A 24,311-nucleotide genomic window follows, 5' to 3' on the forward strand; every position below is an offset into this window, starting at 1 on the left:
AGACTTTAGCAGAAATATTGTACAATACAAAATTATATTATAAATAAAACTAAATACTCCACATATCCATATTCAATGGGGGGGAGAGAGAGAGAGAGAAATACCAAGTACTATATTACTATAATAACTTGCAAAACTATAATAAAATTGCGCTCTGAAATTACAAAAGTTACGGCAAGTTAAAAAAAGGAAACTTGTTATTATAAATAGTTTATTTTAATGATAAGAATATTGCAACAAAACATACACACTCTAAATATTTTAAAATCTGTGATAATTTTATACTATGAAATTAACAATATTAATTTTTTTAGCTTGGTACTTACATGTATATACTTAACTATACTAATTTTATTTTACATTCGATAGTATAAATTACATTTTTAAGGTAAAGTGTATTCAATAAGCAAACATAACACAATTACAACAATGTTAAATCAGTGTTTTTCTTTCTTTTTACTTATTAAATACTGTTCTGTAATAAAACAACAACACACGTACAAAGGACCACAGCCGATTAAGCCATTTCTTATTTTCTCTTAATATCCTTGTAACAATTAGTCTTGGTAACACAAGCACTTCTCTCGGATATCGTAGATATTTTAATAAATATATGTAAAATTCATTATTAATATTATAAAATCTGTAATTGCGAGTTTGAATTATCAATTTCCGAGTTGACAATGTCACAAATGACGAATCTTCCCAAAAACATCAATAATATATATATATATATATATATATATATATATATATACATAGCTGATTATTAACTATCCACATCTTATGTTATCCATAGGAATTTATTTTTACAACTGGAGTACAGAATGTTACGAAATTCTATCGATATAAATTATGAAGCATATATTTACGAATACGAATCGGTAAACACATCAAAAAGAGATTCTGCTGTTTCCGTCGATAGAAGTTTGAAACATTCTATTCATTTCGAGTGAGGCACTTGTAATTTGCTCACCCTTAATGTTTCTGATTAACACTTTTATTGAAATAATCCTGAAAGAATAAAATTCTAATCGTATAAAAAATATTAGATGCACCGCTGAGATAAAATAAAATAAATTGCACTTAAGAAAATAATTTAATAGCGTACAGTTAACATAAAATTTTATAAAAACAATGTGATGATAACGGTAAAGCTTAAAATGTTCATGTATACAATTTTTTCCCTAATGATACCAGAAAATACATTAATTTAAAAAGAACGTTGAACACATTATTACACATTACCAGTGAATGAAAATTAAAAAGCACTGATTTGTTCCAGCCTTAACATACTTTATCTTTCATGTACATAAACATATTTACTTGTATAATTATCGCGTGCTCGTTTTAAATTTTATGTACATACAAATGTCTGTTATCTTTTGCTATCTGTTACCGTTTTGTATAACTGCCATAACTACTATCCTGATACCATAATCATTGAGTTACAGTAATGTGATATATGATGTATATTCAGTAAATGGAATCACTTCGTAAACATAAGATGTAAACTAATATCAGTTCTTAGAAATGAGAAATTTTCGAGCGCGATATGATATGGTGCGGAACCATAAGACGCATCTTTCTGTAAACGCACGCGGTTGTATAATTTCTTTATCTACACATGTAAAATACTTGAAACTAATACAGAATTGTTCGTAGTTGACAAGACGCCGTTCATATAATAGATCCGCTCGTTTAATAGAGATAGCGATTCACCGGGATATCGGTTGCACCGCGACAGCTGCTAGGTGGCGGATTATCATCGTCGGAATTGTTATGCTGCCTCAAAGATCTCGTTGGAAGCTGGCTACGTTGCGATGCTGCTGCTTGACGTCTCAGCTCTTCTATATAATCGGTGGTGTCATTTGCTATCAATTCCTGCAGACGTTTACTAAGAGTGGACAATTCGGGCTTGTCGTCTTCGTAGATTCCGTCGTGAGTTCCCGATTTTACGTAAAACAATATGTAGGGCGTGTCCGGGGGTTTCAAACTCTTGAAATCCTCGAACGTGGTCTGTCGTACGTAATTGTCGTTAAATTTGTACCAATTCTGCTTAGAATCACAGGCGTACGTGAAATAATGTCCGTAATCCATACTGTATCCAGAATGTACAACAGCAGCATATAATTGATACGTCTCGGCTATAGTACACGATATCGCCGATACCGGCAACTGTATGGTATCGTTATATACTACCTTATGTCGAAGTTTCGTCCTTAATCGAGTGTCGAAATCGTATCGGAAGTGTTTTAACGTTAAAACCAAGTGTGCAGGTGCCTGCAGAATTGTGATAATCCTCTGCGCATCGCACAATTTCGTACACTTGTCGCATCGATATTTGTTCTCGCCCGTTAGCTTCTCCGGCGTGAGATAATAATTTATGAGATCCTGAACGGAGACTTCCTGATTCTCTTGTATCTCCTCGGGGAAGCACAATTGCAAGTCGCGAAATTTGTCCGTATTGCGAGAGCTGGTGTCACATTGCGCGCATTGGTAGGTGATTTGACACTCTCCGCCCAGTACCCTATGTACAAGGGATGTATATGTGTTCGTTTCTTCTCCACCAACTGACTGTATACCGCTATCTGTCGAATCCGAGTGAGAATCGCTGAGCCGTTGTCCTAGCTCTTCGCCTATTTGTGAAAACATTCAAGATACTCAAGTCAAATAGAATATATATCATGTAAGATGTAAATATAAACAAATACGGAAAATTTTTTAAAATATATAGCATGTAACCACTTGATTGTATTTAGGCAAAAATTATTACCTCGTGTGAAATCGGCCAATGATTGCGTTTTCCGTTGCAACGCCAAACCTTCTGTCAGATCTTCCTCGGTCGTCCAACGCTTGATGACGCCCTTTGTTGGTTCCATCGACAATGTCATATCATCATCTTGCTTCTCCATTTTACATTTAAGAGTTGCTGCATTATCATTTCCTCCACAGTTTGTATTAGCAGATTTTTCTTGCTCGTGTAAAACATCCAGAAGATGACTGCGTAAGAAAACATGTTTATTAATTGCAATCGACCTATATTGTTTATTTTATTTAAATATATAAAAATGGCAAATCGAAATTTTCTTTAACTATAAAAAAACAACTCGTATAAAGAAAAGTAATATACTAACCAGAGAAATTCCGAGCTGTCCTGCTGCTGTCCGGGAAGAAAATACGTAGGTCTTGATGCTCGTAAAACTTCTGTCGGTGCTAAGCATAATCTCTTGGAGTGCAGTAGTAGTGCAAACAAATTTTGAAGCTTCTCTAATAATGGTGTTTTTCCCGCTTCGTTTGTAGGATGATAATTTAATACTTCTTGGCAGAATTGTCTGGTCATTAATAAAGCTTGGAGTACACTATTCATGTAGCAAGTGTTTCCAAGATTAGAGAGTCCAACTTTTCCGGACAACTGTCTTTCCGGTTCCACAATTGGTTCGAATTCCTTTGTCTCATCTTTCCATATTGGCTCTCTGTAAAGTTCTTTGACAACTTGCATCTGTGGTAACACGGGATAAGGATAATTTTCTGTACTTCCACATGCTGGTATACATGTTGAAAATCTTTTGCTATATACTTTCATAATGTCGACTAAATTCTGTATACATTCTTTACTAGAATCTGAATCTTCCTTCATCAGGTCTCTTATCAATTTTGGTATTCTCTTAACTATATTTTGAACAATTGATGGCGAGCTTTGTCTCTTTAAAATATAAAATATAATGTTGGAAGCATTTTGACGAATTACTGGTACCATCAACACACTGCACATTAATACTAATAAATCTACTGAGGATTCTGTAAGTTCAAGAAGAATCGAGTATTTTTGTTGCTTTTCCAAACCACGTATGAACTCCATTATCCAGACGCTAAGTCGATCTCCATTATATTTTGGAAGCCAGTTGCATAAAACTTTCAAGGCTTGCACTAATTGATGATCAGAATGTGATTGTGACAGAATCCAATCCACTGCCTGTGGAATAACAGAAGAATCCACCAACTGCAGTATGGCAGCGAGTCCTGGGCCTGGTTCTTGTTTTCTGTTTACATCTGATATTATATTGTATAAAGTTTGAAGACAAGTAAATATTACAATGTCACGTTCTCCGTTCTTTGTGTTTGAACATAGCACTTTGAGAAAATTTTGAATCTTGATAGTGTTGTCGTTGAACTCGTGAATTTTTTTCGCCTCGAAGGGCATTTGAAAGGAAGACAAACTTATGACTATCGCCTCGCAGAGTTTCGTATGATTCGCCGATCTTGAAAGGTACACTCTGTTGCTCACCATTGTATCCAGGAGTTCGGTCAAGTGCGACATGTCTTTGATATCGGTATTCCGTAATAATAAAGCGACATCGTTGGAGATTGGACTGACGGAGCGTTTTTCTACTATATACGGTGCCAGCCACGCCATAATTTTCGGCACTTCCGACGTGTTCAACACCTGACTCTTGAGGATGTCCCTTAGCATATCCTCATAATCGATCAGCTGGCCAAATTCTTGACTATCTCGTAGATTGATCAGCATTAACCAACCATCGTTGACGGCAGCGTGGTTTCCCGACACTATCATTTGCAAGCATTGTCTAATATCGTTTTGTAATACGTGTTCAATATCCATTTTAACGGTAAGACACGCTCAAATTTCGTCGTGACTTATCCTATTTTAGAATTAACGATGAGAATTACTCATTAACCTTCAATCAACGATGATTCCCGTGAAAATCAAAATTTCATGATGGCGAAAAAGCGTAAAGGAAAAAAACGAACTTCTGCGCCATAAATTATTTGCTACTCGAGATAGTTATTTGATGGAAAGATGCATCATGCCTTTCATGCAGTTTGACAAGCTAGTTCTTGAAGACTTGCAATTTCCTGCAAAATTTATTATCAGACGGCCAATTAACACACTCGAGGAAACTAGTAAAATATGATGAAACAAAATGGTAGAAGAAACTTTTTATACGTATCTCCAGAAAAGTAAAATATTAATTGGTCAACGCGTAGATCACACCATTATTTCCTAGCATTAATACACCCTTTAGGCCGGCGTCACATAGAACCCGTAATCCGTAATCCGCACCGGAAGTCCGCAAAAGTTACTAGGGATTGCGTCCGTAACGTTACGTGTGTTTTTTCTCCTTGTGTCCCATGGAGCCGTAAATACACACGTAACGGTATTACTATTTTTTATTTAACAGATTATAATTGTTTATTTGTATTTTATTCATAAGAAAACTACAGAATATATTATAATTTTAACAAAAATTTTAATTAAATCGTCAAATTTAGTTAAATAAATAAAATTAAAAAAAGCATTACTAGTAATAACTAGTAACTTTTAGTAACTTTTACGGAAATTTCATGGAATTACGGCTCCATGGGACACAAGGAGATAAAACACACGTAACGTTACGGACGCAATCCCTAGTAACTTTTGCGGACTTTCGGTGCGGATTACGGATTACGGGTTCTATGTGACGCCGGCCTTATGCAGATGCAAGAAACTACTCTCAGTATGAACAATAGTTTAAGTTTTTCTAGGATTACAAGGCTCGATCGTGTTGGCAGCAATGCGAATCGAGTTTCGAGTCGGGAGCTCGTTCGGCATGGAGCGCGAGAGAGCGGCCAAGAATAGCAAAGAGCACGCGAGTCTAGCCGTTCCGTAAATGAGTGCCTGGCGGAGAAGGTGTTGAAGGCGACTGATCGTACGACCGCTCCCTCCGGTAGTCCGTCAAGACAAGACTCGGCGTGATCGACGATAACATTTCGGGACGGGGATACGGCCGCGCGCGCGATTCGCTCTCTCATATATGGAGCAGACTCGCGGGAAACGCCTGTTTCACGTGCCGAATCGCGCGCAGTGAACGCGAGTGTGTATGTATACGTGCGTCGTGCGTGTATATAGTGCAGCCGCCGCCGTCGCCGTGTACGCGAGAAGCGAAGGCAAGATACGAAGGGCGCAGATACGGCGAAGAGCAAAGAAAAGAGAGATAGATAAGATAGTTCGAAGGGGTGGGAGAGAGAGACGGACGAGCAAGCGAGCAAGTGAGTGAATGAGCGAGTGACCGTGTGCGTCGTCGCGGTGCGTCGTCCCGTGCTTTTGCATGTGTGCGCGATCGCGCGTGTGCGCCAAGCGAGAAGAAGGAGAGAAGCCTGTGCGCGCGACAAGCAAAGTGATTATAGGATCTGGCTGTGCTTGCTGCCGGTGCTGCTCCGTCTACCTCGTCGAGCGAAGGAGGAGCGCGTCCGAGCGCTCGAGCGAGCGCCGCGAGCGCGTCGTGCTTTTTTCCGCCGTCCGCCGCCGCCGCCGCCGCCGCCGCCGGGGCAATGTCTCTCGAGACACGTTCGAGCTCGGCCCTGTTCAAGCGTGCCGAACAGCTGAAACGCTGGGAACAGTCCGAGACGAATCGCGAGCCCGCGCAACCGCGCCAAGTTGCACGCAAGATCAAGTTCTCCGCCGACTGCGTGTTCCTGGCGGCGTGCGCGGCCAGCGACAAGGAGGAGGTCGTGCGTTTACTGCAGAAGGGAGCGGACATCAACACCGGAAACGTCGACGGCCTCACCGCGCTACATCAGGTAAGGGTGGTTCGGGAGCGACGCTCCCCGCGAGACGCATCCCGCTGCTTTTGACAGCTTTCAAGCCTCTCGCGGACGCATTCCGTGTTTTCCTTCCAATCTTTCTCTCTTTCTCTCTCTCTTGAGAAACGTAATTCTGCAAGATGGCTGCTACGAACTCCAGCTGTCCAATTTGAGTACTACTCGCGAAGTTTGTCGTGCAATTCGATATATCAGTGAGAGTGTCAATGAGAAGGATTCAGCGAAAGAAACATGTAACGCAACGTATTGGTCTTCGTCCGATTTTATGCTATTGGAAAACAGGTTTCCTTTCAGTTTGAAATACAACCATCACGCTAACCACGAACGGCGTCTGCTCTTAACTGTTAATTACTGTTTACGCGTATTAGCAGAGCCGCTACTTTAGGCAATTGTGTAACAAGGCTACAGGCTTTGTGTAACAAAAATTCTACGCTAATCTTACTATAAATGTTTTGACATATCGAGTCAGCTACTGTAATTAAAAAATTTCCATACAGAGTAAATTAAAAAAAAATTTGTGCTTTTTAAAATTTTTTTGTTCTTTTTTTATATTTAATCTGTAATATTAATGATTTGTTAAATTAGTTTTCGTTTAATTTTGAATTTATATTTTATTTTAAAGTTGATTTTAAGTATGCTATGTGACAATCATTTATTTTGGCACTTAGAATCTCGGGTTTTCCATTAAAGTATTTAAAAATATGATTTACATGTAAGTTACACATTTAAATTTTGTACAAAAATTTTATTGCATTATATTCAGACTTTAAAACTCAAATTGCTCTATTTTGAATGTAAATATCATAAAGAGATGACAAGAATGCTTGATGATATCAATATGAGTTGATAAAATGTAATTGTATATATTTTAAAAATGCATTGAGTTTTTTTTTTTGAAGTACCCATTTATTCAAACACATTTATTAAAAAATCATTCAATCGTGTTAAAGGAGATATATTATTTAGTTCCGAAGAGAATATATTTACTTTTCTACACACAAAAAAATACATACTGTATTTAAGTAAATATTACTTGTTTTAAGTATTTTATAAGTTCATATATCCGCAAATCTATCGTAAGTTCATTATAAGCATCAAATTTATTCAAAATATATTTTGATCCCAGTAAGTTTAATACTTCAATCAAGAATATTAAATTAGAAAAAGAATTCTATTTGCTTATTAAATTAACCAAATCTGACTTTTCTTCGATACAATTTTATAATATTCTTCACCAAAAAATAATTACTTCTTTCGAGTATATGATAATGAATTTATCAAAAATTTGTGATGAGTATATTTTAAGACTATTATCAAGAAAATATTCTTTATTAAAGATAATTATTACTTAAAAAAAGAAAAGTAAGCCGAGTAATTACTTTTCTTAGCAATAGAATGATATTTTTCTGTGTGTATATTTAGATTGTGTGATAAGATAGTTACACATCCCTAGGATAAATTTTTAATTCATAAAAGAATGACTAAAATAATTGCTATTAATAAAATTTTTAATCTTTAACTAAATATTATGTGTGTCCATTTATTCAAATTATTTGTTTCATAAATATATATTGTACTTTTTGTATGAAATAGAATATGTGTTAATGACTGAACATTTTTATATTTTTATTGCATGTTGAGCATTGATGTTCATATAATTTCTAATTTATGTTTCAAATGTTGGAGTATAAAATAATTACCGAGTCCAACGTTTTGCTATTATTTTTAAAACTTGATACACATAACTGTTTATGTAATTTATATATATGCTACATTTGATTTTGTTGTCATTAGTTGATTGTATGATTATTATAATTACTTAATTATTAAAAATTTTTACTTATTTTTTATCTATCATGCAATATTTTCTCAGCTAAGTCAATGATCAAATTGTTTTCATATGTAGCTCAAGGTATTAAAAATTAGAAAACTAAAATAAGTCACCGTTATTTCAATATTATAATTTTTATCGTTATACAATAAATTTAACAAAACAAAAAAAAATTAAATTATGGCAAAACTCAATTGTAATAAAAAATGTAAGTTAATAATATAAATCTTACTATTTTATTTGTCACATAATTTTATTAATTTTATTTTGCCATAAAAGAAAATTAATTTTCTTTGCTAATTTTGAAAGAATTTGTAGTTTTTATGTGATTCGAGACACATTGTATAAAGTCATTTCCTTGCCACACTGGCAATGATTTTTTTGCGAGTAGTAAGCTTTTATGAGCAACCTATTTCTGGGTGTTTCTGAAAGCTGGCGTAACTGGGCAATCCGGGATACCTTGCATATACATGCCGTAACGGTTATTACAGTATCTAAATAATTAATGAGGATAATGCGTAATAAAAAGACTGATCAGTATATAAAAATTTCTGATTTCGGAAAGAGAATAATTATATCGCTATCGAGCCAATGAAAAATAATTAATACATAATTAATTTAAATAAACAAATTTTGCACACCGTATTAATAATTAATAATTAATAATTAATAATTATAAGAATTTTCTAAAATGTAGTTGATTGTAAAATTGTAAAGTAATTATAAAAGAAATTAGAAATAGTATTTCATACAGCATGCATATTAATTAATTTTTTAATTAATTTTTAATGTATATTTGAGAGTTGAATTAATTAACAATCATAATAATGTTAAAATAAACCTTGGGAAAGCTTGAGAAAATATAGTTCAATCTAATCGTACATAAGCGTAAAAATATTTGTGATAGTAATAGTGACACAGAGTTATATCCAAGCCTTATTAGATAGAATAACATTTTCCATAACGTGAAACGATATTTATGGCTGTTATTTAAGTGAGGAGGAAGTTAAGGCATTTCATGGATTTGCGAAAATAGAATGTGAAAATACATCAGGCATCAAATGCTATTTATAGCTCTCTGTTAGAAGTCACAGGCTGCAGCATCTGTGTTCAGTTTAAATTCTCTATGTCTAGCAATGTTGTAATATGTAGCCAATTTTTTTTCACTCCGGTAATATCAAAGTCGCATCTTATATGTATTAATGTATAAAATTCGTGTGAAAAATTACTCGCGTTTAATTCTTTTTCTGCATACTATCAAAAGTTTATTAATTCTTGATTAATTTAGCTATTAGATTAAGTATTAGCGAAGATTATAATTAAACTACAAGCATATTTTTATTTCTATATTTTATTATTTTATATTTAGTAATAATTTAGGAATTAATCTCCAAAATCATTTTATTAATTTTATTAAAATTTACCATGTATGTTTTGCAACAAAATGTCATATGATATATTAGGTAGAAATGCTATTTGCAATTAAGATGAAAAATAATAATGGGAGCCGAAGCTCTAACAGCCCATTTATAACGTCGATTCAAACCTTGGATTGCGACCAGACTGAGCAAAATTGGTGGTCTCGATGCCGAGACCTCGAAATACATCTTGCCAATCGCGCACGCTTTTCATCCCTCACGTTCGACTCAATACTCACGCGTATTAATGTAATACCATATTTGTGTTATATTGACATGATATCGCAATCGCTATGCGATAGGCCTGCATTGATGATGACCTCGACATGGTGGAATTTTTGGTGGAACAAGGAGCGGATATCAATCGTGGAGATAATGAAGGCTGGACGCCCTTACACGCTACAGCGTCTTGTGGATTTATATCTATTGCCAAGTTCGTACAATTTTTTTTTTTAATACAATAGAACGATATTTCTTTACATTTTGTAAAGATGTGGAAAATGTCAATTACGTTTACTACATTCGTTTCAATAAAAGAAAAAAATGTGCATTGCAGATACTTAATAGAACAAGGATGTAATCTAGCAGCAGTTAACAATGATGGCGAACTGGCGCTGGATATTGCAGAAAGCGACGAGATGGAAGACATGCTCCAACAGCATATAAATAAAGCAGGTTTGTATTTATATGTACATCTGCAGGATGTCCGAGGTCTATTGCGTAAAACTTTTAATTATAGACTTCCAAGGAAAATTGAAGTTGCAAATTTCAGTGCTAGAATATTTGAATAATTTTTGTTTTGCAATTTAATTGTATATCGCAAAAATTACCGTTTTCTCATCATTTCCTAATTCAGATTATTTATAAAGTTTTTAGATATAGACGTAAGCTATGCGTAGATATTGCACATCTAAGATGCAAACACATTGCACATCTAAGATGCAACACACTTGAGACTCAACATTCAGCTAAAAGTCTGAGCGCTCAGATACAGCAAATTGCATATTGGCAAGGATGTTCTCTTTCATTGACCCCTTTTCGTAATGTTGATATAATTTTACATACAATGCGGCACTAAAATAGTTTCTTAAATTATGTCTACTTACACGCGAAATACATCTTGCACGTAGAGATATTAGTTACATAGAAACATTCTATAATATTAATAGAAGCATTTCTTTATAAAATTAAGTTAAATTTGTTGCTAAAGTCGAGTTTAAATATATTTACAAAGTATTAGATTACGTATTAAAAAATGTAATGCTAAGTACGAATTGTATAATAAATTTAATTTTTATAGGCATCGATTGCGATCAAGCCAGAAGTGAAGAAGAGCGATTAATGCTGAACGATGCGAAGGCTTGGCGGTCAGGTGGATCTGGCAAGGATTCCTTGCATCCTAGATCAGGAGCCACTGCTCTCCATGTCGCTGCTGCGAAAGGCTACATCAAAGTCATGCAGTAAGTTAACATTTAAATAACAATTATCCAATGCGTTGTATTAATGAAAATAACGAATAACCGAGAATATTGTATCTCTTGCATTAAACACATAACTTGCATTCAAATCTGAGAATTGTTTAAAAAATATATTTGTCGGATAAAATAAGTGAAGATTTGAAGTTAGTTTTTTACATTGAACTTTTTTAATACTTTTGTGCAGCATATTACTACAAGCTCGATGCAATGTTGATGCACAGGACTTTGATGGATGGACGCCTTTGCACGGTGCGGCACATTGGGGTCAACTTGAAGCTTGCAAACTTCTTGTTGAGAACGGCTGTGATATGGATATAAAAAATTATGCCGTAAGGGAATAAGCATTTATAATAATCATACAGCATAGGTTATATCTAGACTGGTTTAATCTAGACCGACCTCGGACTGATCCAAGTTTATTCTAGGTTGGCTCCAGATTAGTTCCGTTTGAGTCTGAGCTACGTAAACAAATATAATTTTAATATATTTCTCTTACCAGTATTTTGCTTTTAGGGCCAAACTGCTTTTGACGTTGCTGACGCAGACATCCTCAAGGCTCTTGAAGGTTTAAGAGAGCAACAAGCACTTATACTGAAAGATAACCCACAAACGAACAATAAGAAACAGTCGTCTATACCAAAGAAACGGTACGTGACAATATGATCTTAACACGATGGAATAATAATGTGAGAATAATGTTTTTAAATGTACTTCTATATGTTACAGCGTCTCAAGTGCCGATAGTGCAATAGCGACACAAGAATCTGCGGAGATCTTTGAAGAAGAAACGCCAAATAAAGTTAAAAAGGTTGAATTAGAGATTCAATCTGATAAAGAAGATTCCAGCGCTAGTACAAACAGTGATGTTGGTAAGTTCTCATCTGCATTATAATAATTTCTAGAATACGATCTAATCCGCACGTTCGCGTTTTTCTTTTTCCTTTTTTTTTTTTTTTTTTTCCAAAAGTGATTACATTAATAACTATCTACTCTGCAACTTCCATGTTTATTTTTTTATGTGAAGAATAGGAAAAGAGAATAGTTATGTTTCGCAAATTATTTCCTCACAAATTTATATCCTATTGTTCAGTTTTGCGAATCTGATTTATGTTACTGTTAACTGTAATCTGTATTTCTTATAACATTGCTGCATGGACAGAAGCAACACGTGAAACACACATGGAAGAGAGTGATGGTGAAGGTGAATCTGAGACTAGCTCAGAATCACACTCTTCCACTTTCTCCAATCAATCTGATAAGTCTAACCACGCGACATGTCTTACAGATGACGGTAAGTTTGATCTGTAAGACTGTTCTCTTTATCACTTTTTTTATAACAAATTATTGCATGTGTTATATTAAAGTTTTGAATAAAACTTACTGGATTGGTTATTGCTTTAGAGAGATAGATTTTAAATCCTCTTTTTCCTTATTATAATTTGCAGCATAGTAATTTTTTATCGATTATTTTGCAGAAAAGAAAAATAGAGTAAACAAAGATGAAAATGCACCCCATAGTCCAATATCTCCAGTTGAAACCAATAAAGTTCCTAATCAGGTAAGGTGTCAATTTTCACAGCGAATGATTTTAATGCTTTTTGCGTATTTCATTAATTTTTGCTTTTTTTCAAGGCTCCAATATTGCCTCCAAAACAACAGACTGATAGTAACGAGGAAGGTGTTGTACCATCGTGGAGACGTTCTGGTTCCTTTCGAAATAGAATGCAAAATACTGAAACTACTAATTCTGCACCTACAAGTACGTTCACCAAATGTTTTGATTAAATTTTTCACCGCTTCTAAATTGAATCTTTAATAAATACTCATACTTGTATTACTTCAGAGCTCGAAGACAAGGATAATAATATGAAGATACCAACAACACCAAACAAAGTTAGCGGGGAGCCTGATGTGGTATTGAGAAGAACGCATAGCTTCGAGACGGACAAAAAGTAAGTTTAATTCAGTCCCAGCTTCGTGTATCGTATCATTTTTCGTTTTACATGTTACAAATCAATAGCTTTATATTTTTGTAGTAATATTATTTTTTTCCCGTTTTTTTTTCTTTTTTATTCGCTAATAATCGGCAAGATACTTAACGCTATTAACAGCGGTGCTACGTTCTCCAACCAAGATACTGTATATTGTGCGCATATTCCACGTGTTTGCATTAATTGTGAATTTTAGTATTTATAACGTTTGCCCCTATACCGTCATTGATAACTAGTGTAGAGATATGCATGGCACGGTAATGCATGTGATGCAGGTTTTATGAGCAGTACATGGCATTACATGCTCGCATCAAGGCGTTGTCGTGCCCTACCCTTCATCACTGCAATGCAGCTACTCCTACTCACGCCAATGCTACGACTCGCTCTGCATCTCTACGCGAAACGCACAGGTATATTCCGCATGCCTTTAATCACGACGTTACAGTTTTTATTTGGACGATACGAACTACAATTGTGTGATAATATTTGTAGTTAATGCTATTCAATTCACTCGATATGACCATTGTGTACAAGAGAGATGTGATATCAATATTTTTTTGTACATTCTGTATGGAATGGGCTTTCCATGTGGCTTTCGCTGTTTATCATCTTAGCTTGAAACCTGAAGATGCTTGAATTTAAACTAGATAATAGCACTAATCAGATTAAATCAGTTATTAAATCTTAACCATTTCTAAACAAATTATTCACAAAAATTTATGTATATATTTAAGCAATTGTTTTCTTCAATATTACACTTAATCTTTTCATGATTGACATAAATAAATGATTCAGAAAAGATAGAAACTTATAAAATCTTTATAATATTTGTGTTTTCTTCCAATATATTTTAAAACATATAATCAAAGTATTTGAAAATTTTTATGAAGTACAAGAATTATTTAAATCTTAGTCAATAAATATAAAGATGTTCTTAATGCTTCCAAATTTTACTCCTTTCTCAAAAGTAGTACAATATTGGAAAAAAAAATTTCCTAATCAAAATTATATAATTGCTATATATATATACAAGCCATTATATCACACTAATATTATGGCAGTATCTGCCATTGAACTATATATCACGGATCACGGATCACTTTACATTATTTCTTTTTAATTATTTATTTTATTCTTACTTTAGAAAGAAAGACGTGAAATTAAATTTGGAATTATCAAGACTGCCACAAGGAAGTAATACACTTTCACCAACATCTGTATCTAAAACATTGGCATCGAGTCTATTGTCATCCATCACAACAACTACCACTGCCACCACAACAACAAGTCCTATTCCAGTCAATCAAATTCGCAGGTAAATCAATTTTTTATATTTGAAATACTACTAAATATGTTTCTAAATTTAAATATATTTCAAATTCTCTCTAAAAAACGATGTCTACTCTAAAAAAGAAACGATTAATCTACTTTACAAAAAGTTGAAAGTGGATTGCAGTATTTCACTGTTTAGTGAAATGTATAAAAAGCATTGTTCGTAAAATTTATTTATTTCCATCTTTTTCATCCATTATCTTTTCTTTTTTCATGAAAATTGAATTATTTTTTTGCAGTATATTCACGGCTATATATACTTGTTTAACTTCAATTTTTTTATATCAGTAAATAATTCTATCTTTCTCCTGTGCTCGAAATAGTTTTTACTTTGATATAAACGTATTTCCATGATCTTGAACACTTATTTACAACAACAGAATACATTATTACATGCACATAATTGACATTATATTCACGTTTTGTATTGTGCATCATAATATTAATAATGGCTGGGTAGTGTTCAACCAGTGGAAGCTGCATCTACAGTTGTATCGAATACAAATAATGCAGTAGCAACTGCTCCTGCAACTCCCACTACACCAGGAGGGAGCAAGCTTAGTCCAGGAAATATCTTCAAGAATTTCTTCAAGTGGGTACTCACTGCTCGGAAGATCCTCCTGAAATATTGTGATTTTTGCACATTCTCAAAATGTTTACGTATAACTTACGTTAATTTGCTGGCAGTAGCATGAAAGTTTGCTTTTTGCAGTGTGATTATTTTTTTTGTATTTGCGTATTAATTGTTCCACATTTGAATTTATTCGATAGTTATCTTATTCACACATGTGACTACACATTTGAATTCAGCAGTTACTTAAATACCACATGAGCATAGTTGACAAATGGACACACTGCCACAAATAAATGCACTTTATACAGTTTGCATTATTAAATATGTCATTTTATAAATGTGATGTGATACATATAATATGGTTTGATCCACCACAACAAAGATTTATTGATATTCTGTGAAAATTATTAATTAGAATAACTTTTTATCGATGTGATGCATTATACACTTTTACACCCTTCGATTTTGCAATCAAAGAATTCATAGGGCGTTTTAGGAAAGAAGTTTATGAAATAATTGTATCAAAAATATATCTGATATAATGAGAATATTAATTATGTTTTACAGAGATACGTATATTTTTGCTATTTTACGTGAAATTTTTTTTATATTGCTTACAGATTGTGTTGAATATAATGCTTACTAAAAGTTTTTTTTTTTTTTATTGCACAGATAAATCAACTTGAAAATATTTTATATCTTTTGCTGCAACTCGTGAGCTGACATTTTTCTATCTCGTATGTTATATATATGTGTACAGATCCTTTGTTCCACCGGTACGTGATGAAGAAAGCGAAACCCAAAGGAAAGCTCACGCAAAGAGAGTGAGAGAAACCAGAAGGTCCACCCAAGGTGTGACATTGGACGAAATCAAGAGCGCGGAACAATTAGTGAAGAAAAAGCAACAGAACAACGAGTCATCGGCATTAACGCCGTCTACGCAGGTAGAATTAAAGTTCATATCAATGCTGTTATCGCTCGAAGTTGCCTTATCGTTTGATTAAAGAAGTGACTAATTGTCTGCGACAAATTGACCGAAAGAACTCTTTTTCAAGTGGTATAACGATATTAAAAATACGTTTTTCTCTTAGTGTAATAACATTAATAGTGAACATTAAAGCGTAGTGTGGTATTACTGATTAAATAATAACAAATGTCATGATGACCTATAATTGAGTTAGATGGCTTCCATGAAGTACCTATGTTGCCTAAAATTGAAAGTATATTTTATTTTTTATTATATTTGTACAAGAAATGGTGCAATGTGATTAAAATCGAAAAGTTAAAATCGAAATCGTAGTGATTTATTCATATTTTTTTTTATATAATTCAGCCTACAACTACTGTCAGCAATACCGCTTCGATCACAGCTACGATAACAACCGCAACCTCCACTACCGTGACTACTCCGAATAAAGTCTCTGAAGAGCCTAATTTGCCTGAGAGACGACCGTCTTGGAGGTTGAGGGTAGACAATGGAAGCAAGGTCTGTGCGCTTACAAAATCATTATTTATCTGTCGTTAAGCCGCGATTGTTCACGGTTATTTATATGGTTGGTGCCGCAATGTGTTCGAAGATATGGCGAGGTTTAATCGACGGTGGAAGGTGCACCGGGAACGTCATCATAAACCACGATTTATAATAATACCGTAATTTGCTATATAGTTTCAGTTGGAGGATGCTAATAATAAGCCTAGTGATAACACATCGGCCTACATGAGAAGACCATCTGGTGGAACTGGTATACCTAGACCGTTATCTGCACCAGTGGAGACTATTGCCACGAGCAGTACAGAAACCACAATTACCTTACCGCTTAGGAGATCGTTAAAGCAACCTGATGACAAAGGTGAGGATCTATAAAATAATGCAGCATGAATAAAGATATTTTTTTAAATAAATTTGACAGAATTTTTAAATTACTTTGCACGACGATTTAATTTAAATAAATTAAAATTTGAAAACTCTGAATTATTACGTATGTTACAGAACAAGATAAGGAAAATGATAGTAGGAACGCACAAGCTACGCAAGCAGTTATTCAAAGGAGGCGTCGGCCTAAGAGAAGATCGACTGGTGTAGTCCATGTGGATATGGATGTTAGTAACGATTTTATGATAAATTTATCCAAAAAGTTACATTGTTTGCTTGATAAATATTGTAGTTAATATTATACGAAGAAATCAAAGGTTATACATCGAAAAAAATAACATGATGAGAGGAAATTGAATTTAATTATAAAATTATTCTATAGAAATTAAATGTATATTTAAAAATATCTAAAATCTTATTTTATCTTTTACAGGAAATTGACCCAGAGAAACAAGACGTAACTGCTGGCGGTGACTGTGATGATTCCAAGGTCAATCACAATGAGGTAAGTAATTCAATGTTTTTAGTTTAGAATGTTTTAATTGTTATACGCTGTTTCAAGTATTAACAGGTTATGTCTTGTTAAAAATATAGCACCACTTCAAACTAAAGTTATTGAGTTTAAAGTAATAGATTGCACATACGCGAACGATAAATACTAGTTGCTGTGTGATGGACACTGTCGCTGATCCAAAATATATTGTTCCTCTGTTTTTATCGGTCTTCGATTTACAAAATCTTTTGGACGCCCAGGCGTCTGTCGATTTACGAGTCTCTTGCCACGGATTTACCAGACATGTGCCAAAAATTCAAAATTGGGTAACGCGCAGTTAAATGACGTAGAAGCAAATACAACGTTCGTAAACCGGGGAGGGTATACGATGAGACATCGTCTGATTTTGGCCTCAGTATTGATAGGCTTCCGTTTTACGGAGCTCGTATTGTTAGACGGGTCGAGGTGAAGCGATTACGTGATACTTTGAAATGCAAAAGGATGCAAATATATCGTAAAATGAAAGCTTTCGTAACGATTGCAGAAATATTTCTTAGCCAGCCTCTGGAGACCCATTTATAAAGCTCCAACGTAACTTTTTCATTCAAGCATCGCTTTCGTAAGCTACGGGAGCTTAAGATTATTTTTAGCTTCTTGGAAGAATAATCTCTTTCGTGTATACTCGATAAAAATAGCACGACATTCTGTCACCTACCTTCGGAAGATACGATATTCGATATAAAAATATGGAGAGAAACAATCGTGACTGACGTCAACGCATAATTCTTTCGCTTAATCTCCAAATAAATATTTCTATTTTTTCACATAAAATTATCGACATTTAACAGGGATAACGGGATTTAAATTGTACCGGGAAGCTTAATTGATAATTGAAGCAAAAAAAGATGATCGTGAACATAGCTTAATCGTGTCTAAAATTGTTCCATCAGCGCGTTCGAAATACAATGTGACGCTTTGACATTTAGAATCGTACACATACCGTTTATTTACTGCTCGTGAACATCACTAAAACGTTTCAGTCTTTTATAAATTGACAATAGACAGATTGCTGAACACATTTGTCAACATAAATTTTGCGCGAGATGTTACCTAATATTGTAAAATTTAATCACATTATTATTTTGAGACACTCGAACGAATTGTCAATATAAATTTGAGATTTTATGTCATTTTATCATCAATATAATATATAATTTACGAATCAACTCGTCTGTATATGTTATTTTAAGCTGCCCCACATGTTAAAAATTAAAACTGTGTTACAAACTGCATTTATTCTCTGAAACACACAACCTTGATATTTGTGTGCGTCTCTGCGTGCATTCCAAAAATAGTACATAGTAGTAATGCTTTAAAGCAAACTGCCTGATGTCTTGGGTTCCCCTGCCCAGTCTTCGTCAGTCCATCACTTGCTATCCGCGGCTCTGGATATATGCGCTTTGCACTGGTAAACGAAAAGCGCTTACGCTTACGGTAGACCGTGATAAAACTTTTTGCAGCCGTTGGCACGAGTGAAACTCAGTGAGTTTTGTAAAAAAAAAAAGTTGCTGATGCGCTTTAGTGGCTCGTAATAACGCACGTGACGCAAACCATGTCTTCGTACAGAAAGGGAGCGCAGAGTAAGCCAACAACAGCTGCGGGTTTGAGAGCTCAGGCGTCAACAAATGGGCAATCAATTTATGGAAACAGGTCACGGATCGGCGGATTGCTTTCGTTAAATCAGAATAATTTAACGTATAACACAGGTCTACTGGGCGTGAAAAAGAGTCCAAATTTGTATTCCGGGTCCAGTTTCTTGAATAAAAGCACGAAAAACAGCGATTTGTATCGAACCAGTCCGTACACGAAATCTACGACAAACAATTCGAATTATCCAAATCTTTATACGTCGTACGGTGGAACGGCAACGGGATACGGCGGTGTGACTTTGCTTTCTCACACAACTGTCAGTCCTTTGAACCTGAGTTCATCTCCCAGTTACAACTATTTAAACTTAAATATAAACTCTCGCCCACATGTGCAAAAGACCGAGAGTTTTAGCAGATCCAAAATAAAACCAAGTCTTAGTATCAGATCGAGAAGTTCCAGTCTGCAAAGTTTAACTAGTTCTGAGGGATACGCTGTAAGCAATTTCTCGACTTTTGTCCTAAATTTATACCCGAATATTTAATTCAAGTTTCCCAAATTTTGGGACATTTTTTTATCGGCGCTTTGTTAAATTTTTATAAAATTTTTTATTAATATTAAAGCATTTTCAAATTAATACTGAAACAATCGATATTATAGAATCTGTATAGAATTTTTCTTAAACATTAATAGGAATGGCAATGATACATTTTAATAAAAAAAAAAAATTAATGATTAATTTATTATTTGTTTCAGAGTGGAAACGATCGTTCCGGAAGAGCTAATAGATTAGGTTCGATATCTTCGTTATCATCAGAAGCATCATCAACACCAATCAGACTAAAATCTACGAGTTCCGAAAACGGCGAATTAGACTATAAGAAATTATACGAAGAATCTCAGGCCGACAATGAAAGGTTAAAGGAGAAATTGAAGCGCTCTGACGAACAATTAAAGGATGTGAGAAGTTTATTGGAGAAAGCGCAAAGCAACCAAAACAAAGTGTTTCTCTCTGAGGCGGAAAAGAGGGAGAGGCGAGCGATGGAAAGGAAACTTTCAGAAATGGAAGAAGAATTAAAGGTAAGCTCAGATTTCATATATTTCCTTCGGTGTAAGCAATTTTTTATTTATCTGAAAGCAAAATGGAGTAAGTGCTTTCATATGTTGAATTGAAATAATGAGAAAATTGGACGCAATTGTCTGTGATTTTATGTGTACACGTATCAGTATATCTCTGTATACTCACAATTTTAGATTTTTTTAGTTAGTACACACCGTCATCTCTTTTTGTTGTGTTGCTGCGACTGCTAGCGGCAAGAAAGCGATGATTATTTTTGTACGAAGATCCGACTGCTTCGATGCATTTATTTTATATGCTTTTTCTTACCTGCCAATTTTACGGCGCTTTACTCTCTTTCTTTATTCTTCATTTAGATTGATTTTTCACCGAGAAACGATATTTTCATTTTGGCCCGTTTATATTTTCCCCTGATTTCTGCTTTTCAGAATTCTTAATATAGTTTTAGCGGGAAATCGTGCGCCGTGATTTTGCGCGTCTGTTGAGAAAACCGCGAATTAGTTATATGTTTTTTTGTGGCTATTTTGGGACTAGCAGAAAAACAGTGGCGGGAGTTTTAGGCTAATCGTTTAACTGTTTACAGCAATTGCAAAAACTCAAAGCTGAAAATGAGAGATTGAAAGCCGAAAATCGGGCACTTACCCGCGTCGTATCCAAACTCACCAATACTAAATAGGTAAAGGACACAATGACAGCATCTGCGTTAACGATAGACATCGTATCTCACGTACAGCATTAATTAATTAATTATTTAATCGAATGATTAATTACAATTTTGTGTTCTGACCGCCAATATTAAAACTGAAACGATACTACTCATCTACTTATCGTACAATTCAGCTTTGCAAAGTGTATTTTAATGTTAAACGCGATCGTTTTTTTTTTTTTTTTTTTTTTTTTTTTTTTTAATTAAATGATTATATCAGTTTACTTTTATAAAGAATCAGTCCTACTGATAATACAATATGTCTTACAATCAATATTATGCGATCGCATATCTTCTTGTGTGATACTAATTGCATTTTTATCTCTGCAATGTACGTCCACGCGATTCTTATGCATAATGTTAGTTGCGTATATAACTTTATATACGTATGTCATTGTTCAAAATTATTTAAAAAAAGAAAAAGAAACGTGACAAATTATAATAAATTATCGCGGCTGATTGTGTGATGCATGCTACAAACAAATCATCATTTACTAAAAAATACATTTCATGAATTTTAACAAGAAACAGAAGAACGCAGTCTGTCATTCATAAGATGCATAGGAATGAACATAGATTTCACAATTTTAACTTTAGGAAACTTTCCTCTATATGTAAAACCATCATTCGACGTGCAGCATAACATCTGTAAACTGAATGCCAATCACCAAGCATCGATAATTAATCATCTTTAGCACGTATTCCATATGAGAGGCAATACCATAACTTTGCAGCTGATTATTCTTTTTAGTTCACTCATCTTAATTGTGTGAAACTGTATTCAATTCCCGAAACATGTTCAACTGTTAAAATCAACACCTACTACACTCTATTAACTTTAGATCTTTACCCATCTTTCTCGGAAAGCATGTTAAATGTTAAATTGTTGCATTTTTTATTGCACCTTATTTATTGACATAGATCTACTTTTCAAAACGGTCAATCCGGTGAGATTGACATTAATCCCTCTTTAACTTTTGTATATTTATCATCACTCCATGTATGTGTGCACTAGAAAGTTTTCGTAATTAAATATTATTTTGTAGCGTTCCGAAAGTGTTCAATAAGAAAGAATGTGGTAAATGGCTATGATATTAGTTACAACACTGGTAACATAACTTGAAATTACTTCTTGTATCTGTGAAATGCCCTTGAAATTTGGAGTCCAATTATCGATTAATTAAGGCTATCTACATATCTTCTAAACTTTTAAATTTAATTACTTGATAATTAAGCCTTCTTTAGATTAAATATATATATATATATAAGGATAAATTTGTATTTGTTCCAAGCAAATACAAATTGTACTGTAAGATATCTATCTATGTAAGATTTACTATTTTTAAGTTCAAATGTTGGATCTCTATAATCTATCTATCAATAATTTATTCAAGATATTTATTTGGATTAATGCAATATTGATTAGATGTAAACGGTTGCTATAAAGAATACAAATTGTGTACAAATGCAATAATACTTGAAAAAAAAAAGAAAAAAAATAAAGTTTATGATTCTAGCACTATGCGTGATACAAAGATCATAAATCTGATGAAACGCTTTTGCCATTCACGATTATTTCTCAGTTCTTTTTCAATATTTGAACATCTATTAATTTCTACTAGAATACAATACCCAAATATTTTAACGACTTTTGGTTGCAGTAATACTTGTGAGTGCCTCTTTCCATTTATCTTTCTGCTATTTTGTGAGCACTTATATTTATTCCGTCTATAACGGCATTATTTCTTTGTACTCCTCTATATAATGTTACGTTTCTTAGTTAGTGCATAAGAATTAGTGTAATATCTTTTTCTTCTAGGTGATGGACCAACTAAAATGCGAAAATCAGAGGCTAAAAGATGAAAATGGTGCCTTGATCAGAGTAATCAGCAAATTGTCCAAATAAATCTTGTAGTCTCAACTGCACATCGCAATGAAATTTTAAGTTGTATTACAACTCTGTTGAATGAATTGCTTTAATTATAGCAGCATCATCATTATCGCTAGTATTCTTATAAATGCGCATCATGCTATCGATGAATTTATCCTTGTGCTAGTAATTTAACTTATTCCGATATAAAATGATGAGATCAATTAATCGCATGGCTGTGCCAAAGGCGAAAAGAGAGATGTTACTCCTATTTCTAGACTGTGAATACTTGATCGTAAAAGACTTAGAGGAATTTTACTTTGTGGAATTTACTTTTTAACGTCCTAGAAAGATGAATTTTATAATCCAGTATATATATAAAAAAACCAAGTCAATGCTTTATAGTAAAAAAAAAATGTTGAGGTTTACTTTATTCGACTATTAGGAGAAAGAAGAAACTGTTAATCTTTACGGACAGTTTTTCTTTTTTAACAAATCACGTTATTAATGTTGATTCTTTATAAGGATATTTTGTAAATACATAATAGCCAATGGTGATGTGGCATTTTAGTAATCGAGAGTTTTTAATCGCGGGGCAAGTTTCTGAAATACTTTGCATACAAACAAATCTATAGGGAATTGTAAATGAATTTGTTCGTATTACCGAAGCAATAAATGATATATGTGTTGTGCTTGATTAAATTGTGCAGGTGGTAAAGAAGGATGGAGAGTCAAAAAACATGACCTTTAAATGCTACTCAAGTGGCCTTTCTCTGAAGACTGCAATTTTTAAATCCTTCCATCATTGCCATTTTTGCAGTATAGGCAGAAATTTGACGTATATATGGGAGTAAATGTTTTTACTTACTCTGTAATAATACATTTTCTTACATAATATCACAGATGATATGTAAAATATACTTTTAGACACACCGGGATTTTCAATCTCCTTAAAGTGCTAAAATTATTGTATGTTAGAGCTGTGGATGTAACTTCAGTTCGAACTGTTCATGTGGTAGAATCTGTGTTATTATTTTTAACTGTCTGTCCAATATAAAATGCTGTTACCTATTATTTTCTTATAGCAACATCAATAATGATTGTCCAATAAGCTCGGATAAAGATAAATTTATAAATATTGCATAATGGAATGTGTAATTGACAGTTGGCATGTTTTTTAATGATATTATTGTAAACAATTGTAAAAAAGGATGACTCAATGTAGTTATTTCGTAATGAAGTTTATTAGAAAATAATATACTTGTGTAAATATTTAATATATAGACTTATATGGACCTTATTTTTATTATTTTATTAGTATAAGCTATATTAACATTCTACACATGTATGCATATATAACATATTTTTTTAATATTTAGGAATATCGTTAATAATAGATTGATCAATCACATTATTA

General features: G+C 33.7%; 2 protein-coding genes and 1 long non-coding RNA gene across 9 annotated transcripts; 1 reads left to right on the forward strand and 2 right to left on the reverse strand.

Moving 5' to 3' along the window:
- Nucleotides 1-1,080: 1,080 nt before the first annotated feature.
- On the reverse strand, nucleotides 1,081-4,932 carry DUBAI (Deubiquitinating apoptotic inhibitor). Its single transcript, XM_012375503.2, has 3 exons — nucleotides 3,138-4,932; nucleotides 2,777-3,003; nucleotides 1,081-2,639 (listed from the first exon to the last, which is right to left on the reverse strand). The coding sequence occupies exons 1-3, from the start codon at nucleotides 4,622-4,624 to the stop codon at nucleotides 1,702-1,704; spliced, it is 2,652 nt and encodes an 883-aa protein (XP_012230926.1). The 5' UTR covers nucleotides 4,625-4,932; the 3' UTR covers nucleotides 1,081-1,701.
- Nucleotides 4,933-5,565: 633 nt separating this feature from the next.
- On the forward strand, nucleotides 5,566-24,150 carry LOC105677120 (Myosin binding subunit). 7 transcript variants are annotated; one of them, XM_012375505.2, is made up of 22 exons: nucleotides 5,568-6,582; nucleotides 10,155-10,285; nucleotides 10,409-10,527; nucleotides 11,153-11,312; nucleotides 11,515-11,659; nucleotides 11,844-11,977; nucleotides 12,057-12,199; nucleotides 12,490-12,621; nucleotides 12,806-12,888; nucleotides 12,963-13,089; nucleotides 13,174-13,282; nucleotides 13,597-13,731; nucleotides 14,466-14,636; nucleotides 15,114-15,245; nucleotides 15,988-16,171; nucleotides 16,561-16,713; nucleotides 16,894-17,077; nucleotides 17,218-17,327; nucleotides 17,534-17,605; nucleotides 19,997-20,320; nucleotides 20,902-20,994; nucleotides 22,844-24,150. In XM_012375505.2, the coding sequence occupies exons 1-21, from the start codon at nucleotides 6,334-6,336 to the stop codon at nucleotides 20,992-20,994; spliced, it is 3,090 nt and encodes a 1,029-aa protein (XP_012230928.1). In that variant the 5' UTR covers nucleotides 5,568-6,333; the 3' UTR covers nucleotides 22,844-24,150. The 7 variants fall into 7 exon arrangements, with proteins under 7 accessions (XP_012230929.1, XP_067203191.1, XP_012230928.1 ...); XM_012375506.2 differs by lacking the exon at nucleotides 20,902-20,994 and having other exon boundaries at nucleotides 5,566-6,582; XM_067347090.1 differs by lacking the exon at nucleotides 16,561-16,713 and having other exon boundaries at nucleotides 5,567-6,582.
- LOC136997003 (uncharacterized) lies at nucleotides 14,811-17,993 on the reverse strand. The gene is made up of 2 exons (XR_010887827.1): nucleotides 17,745-17,993; nucleotides 14,811-15,273 (listed from the first exon to the last, which is right to left on the reverse strand). It is a non-coding gene; the product is annotated as an uncharacterized lncRNA (long non-coding RNA).
- Nucleotides 24,151-24,311: the final 161 nt, after the last annotated feature.

Source organism: Linepithema humile, chromosome 1, assembly GCF_040581485.1.
Source record: "Linepithema humile isolate Giens D197 chromosome 1, Lhum_UNIL_v1.0, whole genome shotgun sequence".
Classification (NCBI taxonomy): Eukaryota; Metazoa; Arthropoda; class Insecta; order Hymenoptera; family Formicidae; genus Linepithema; species Linepithema humile.

Coding starts and splice junctions, on each gene's coding strand:
- DUBAI (XM_012375503.2), bottom strand. CDS start 4,624: ATGGATATTGAACACGTATTACAAAACGATATTAGACAATGCTTGCAA. Junction 3,004..3,137: donor GACAGCTCGGAATTTCTCTG/GTTAGTATATTA, acceptor TTTCTTACGCAG/TCATCTTCTGGATGTTTTAC. Junction 2,640..2,776: donor ATTGGCCGATTTCACACGAG/GTAATAATTTTT, acceptor TTTCACAAATAG/GCGAAGAGCTAGGACAACGG.
- LOC105677120 (XM_012375505.2), top strand. CDS start 6,334: ATGTCTCTCGAGACACGTTCGAGCTCGGCCCTGTTCAAGCGTGCCGAA. Junction 13,090..13,173: donor TACTAATTCTGCACCTACAA/GTACGTTCACCA, acceptor GTATTACTTCAG/AGCTCGAAGACAAGGATAAT. Junction 14,637..15,113: donor CCAGTCAATCAAATTCGCAG/GTAAATCAATTT, acceptor ATGGCTGGGTAG/TGTTCAACCAGTGGAAGCTG.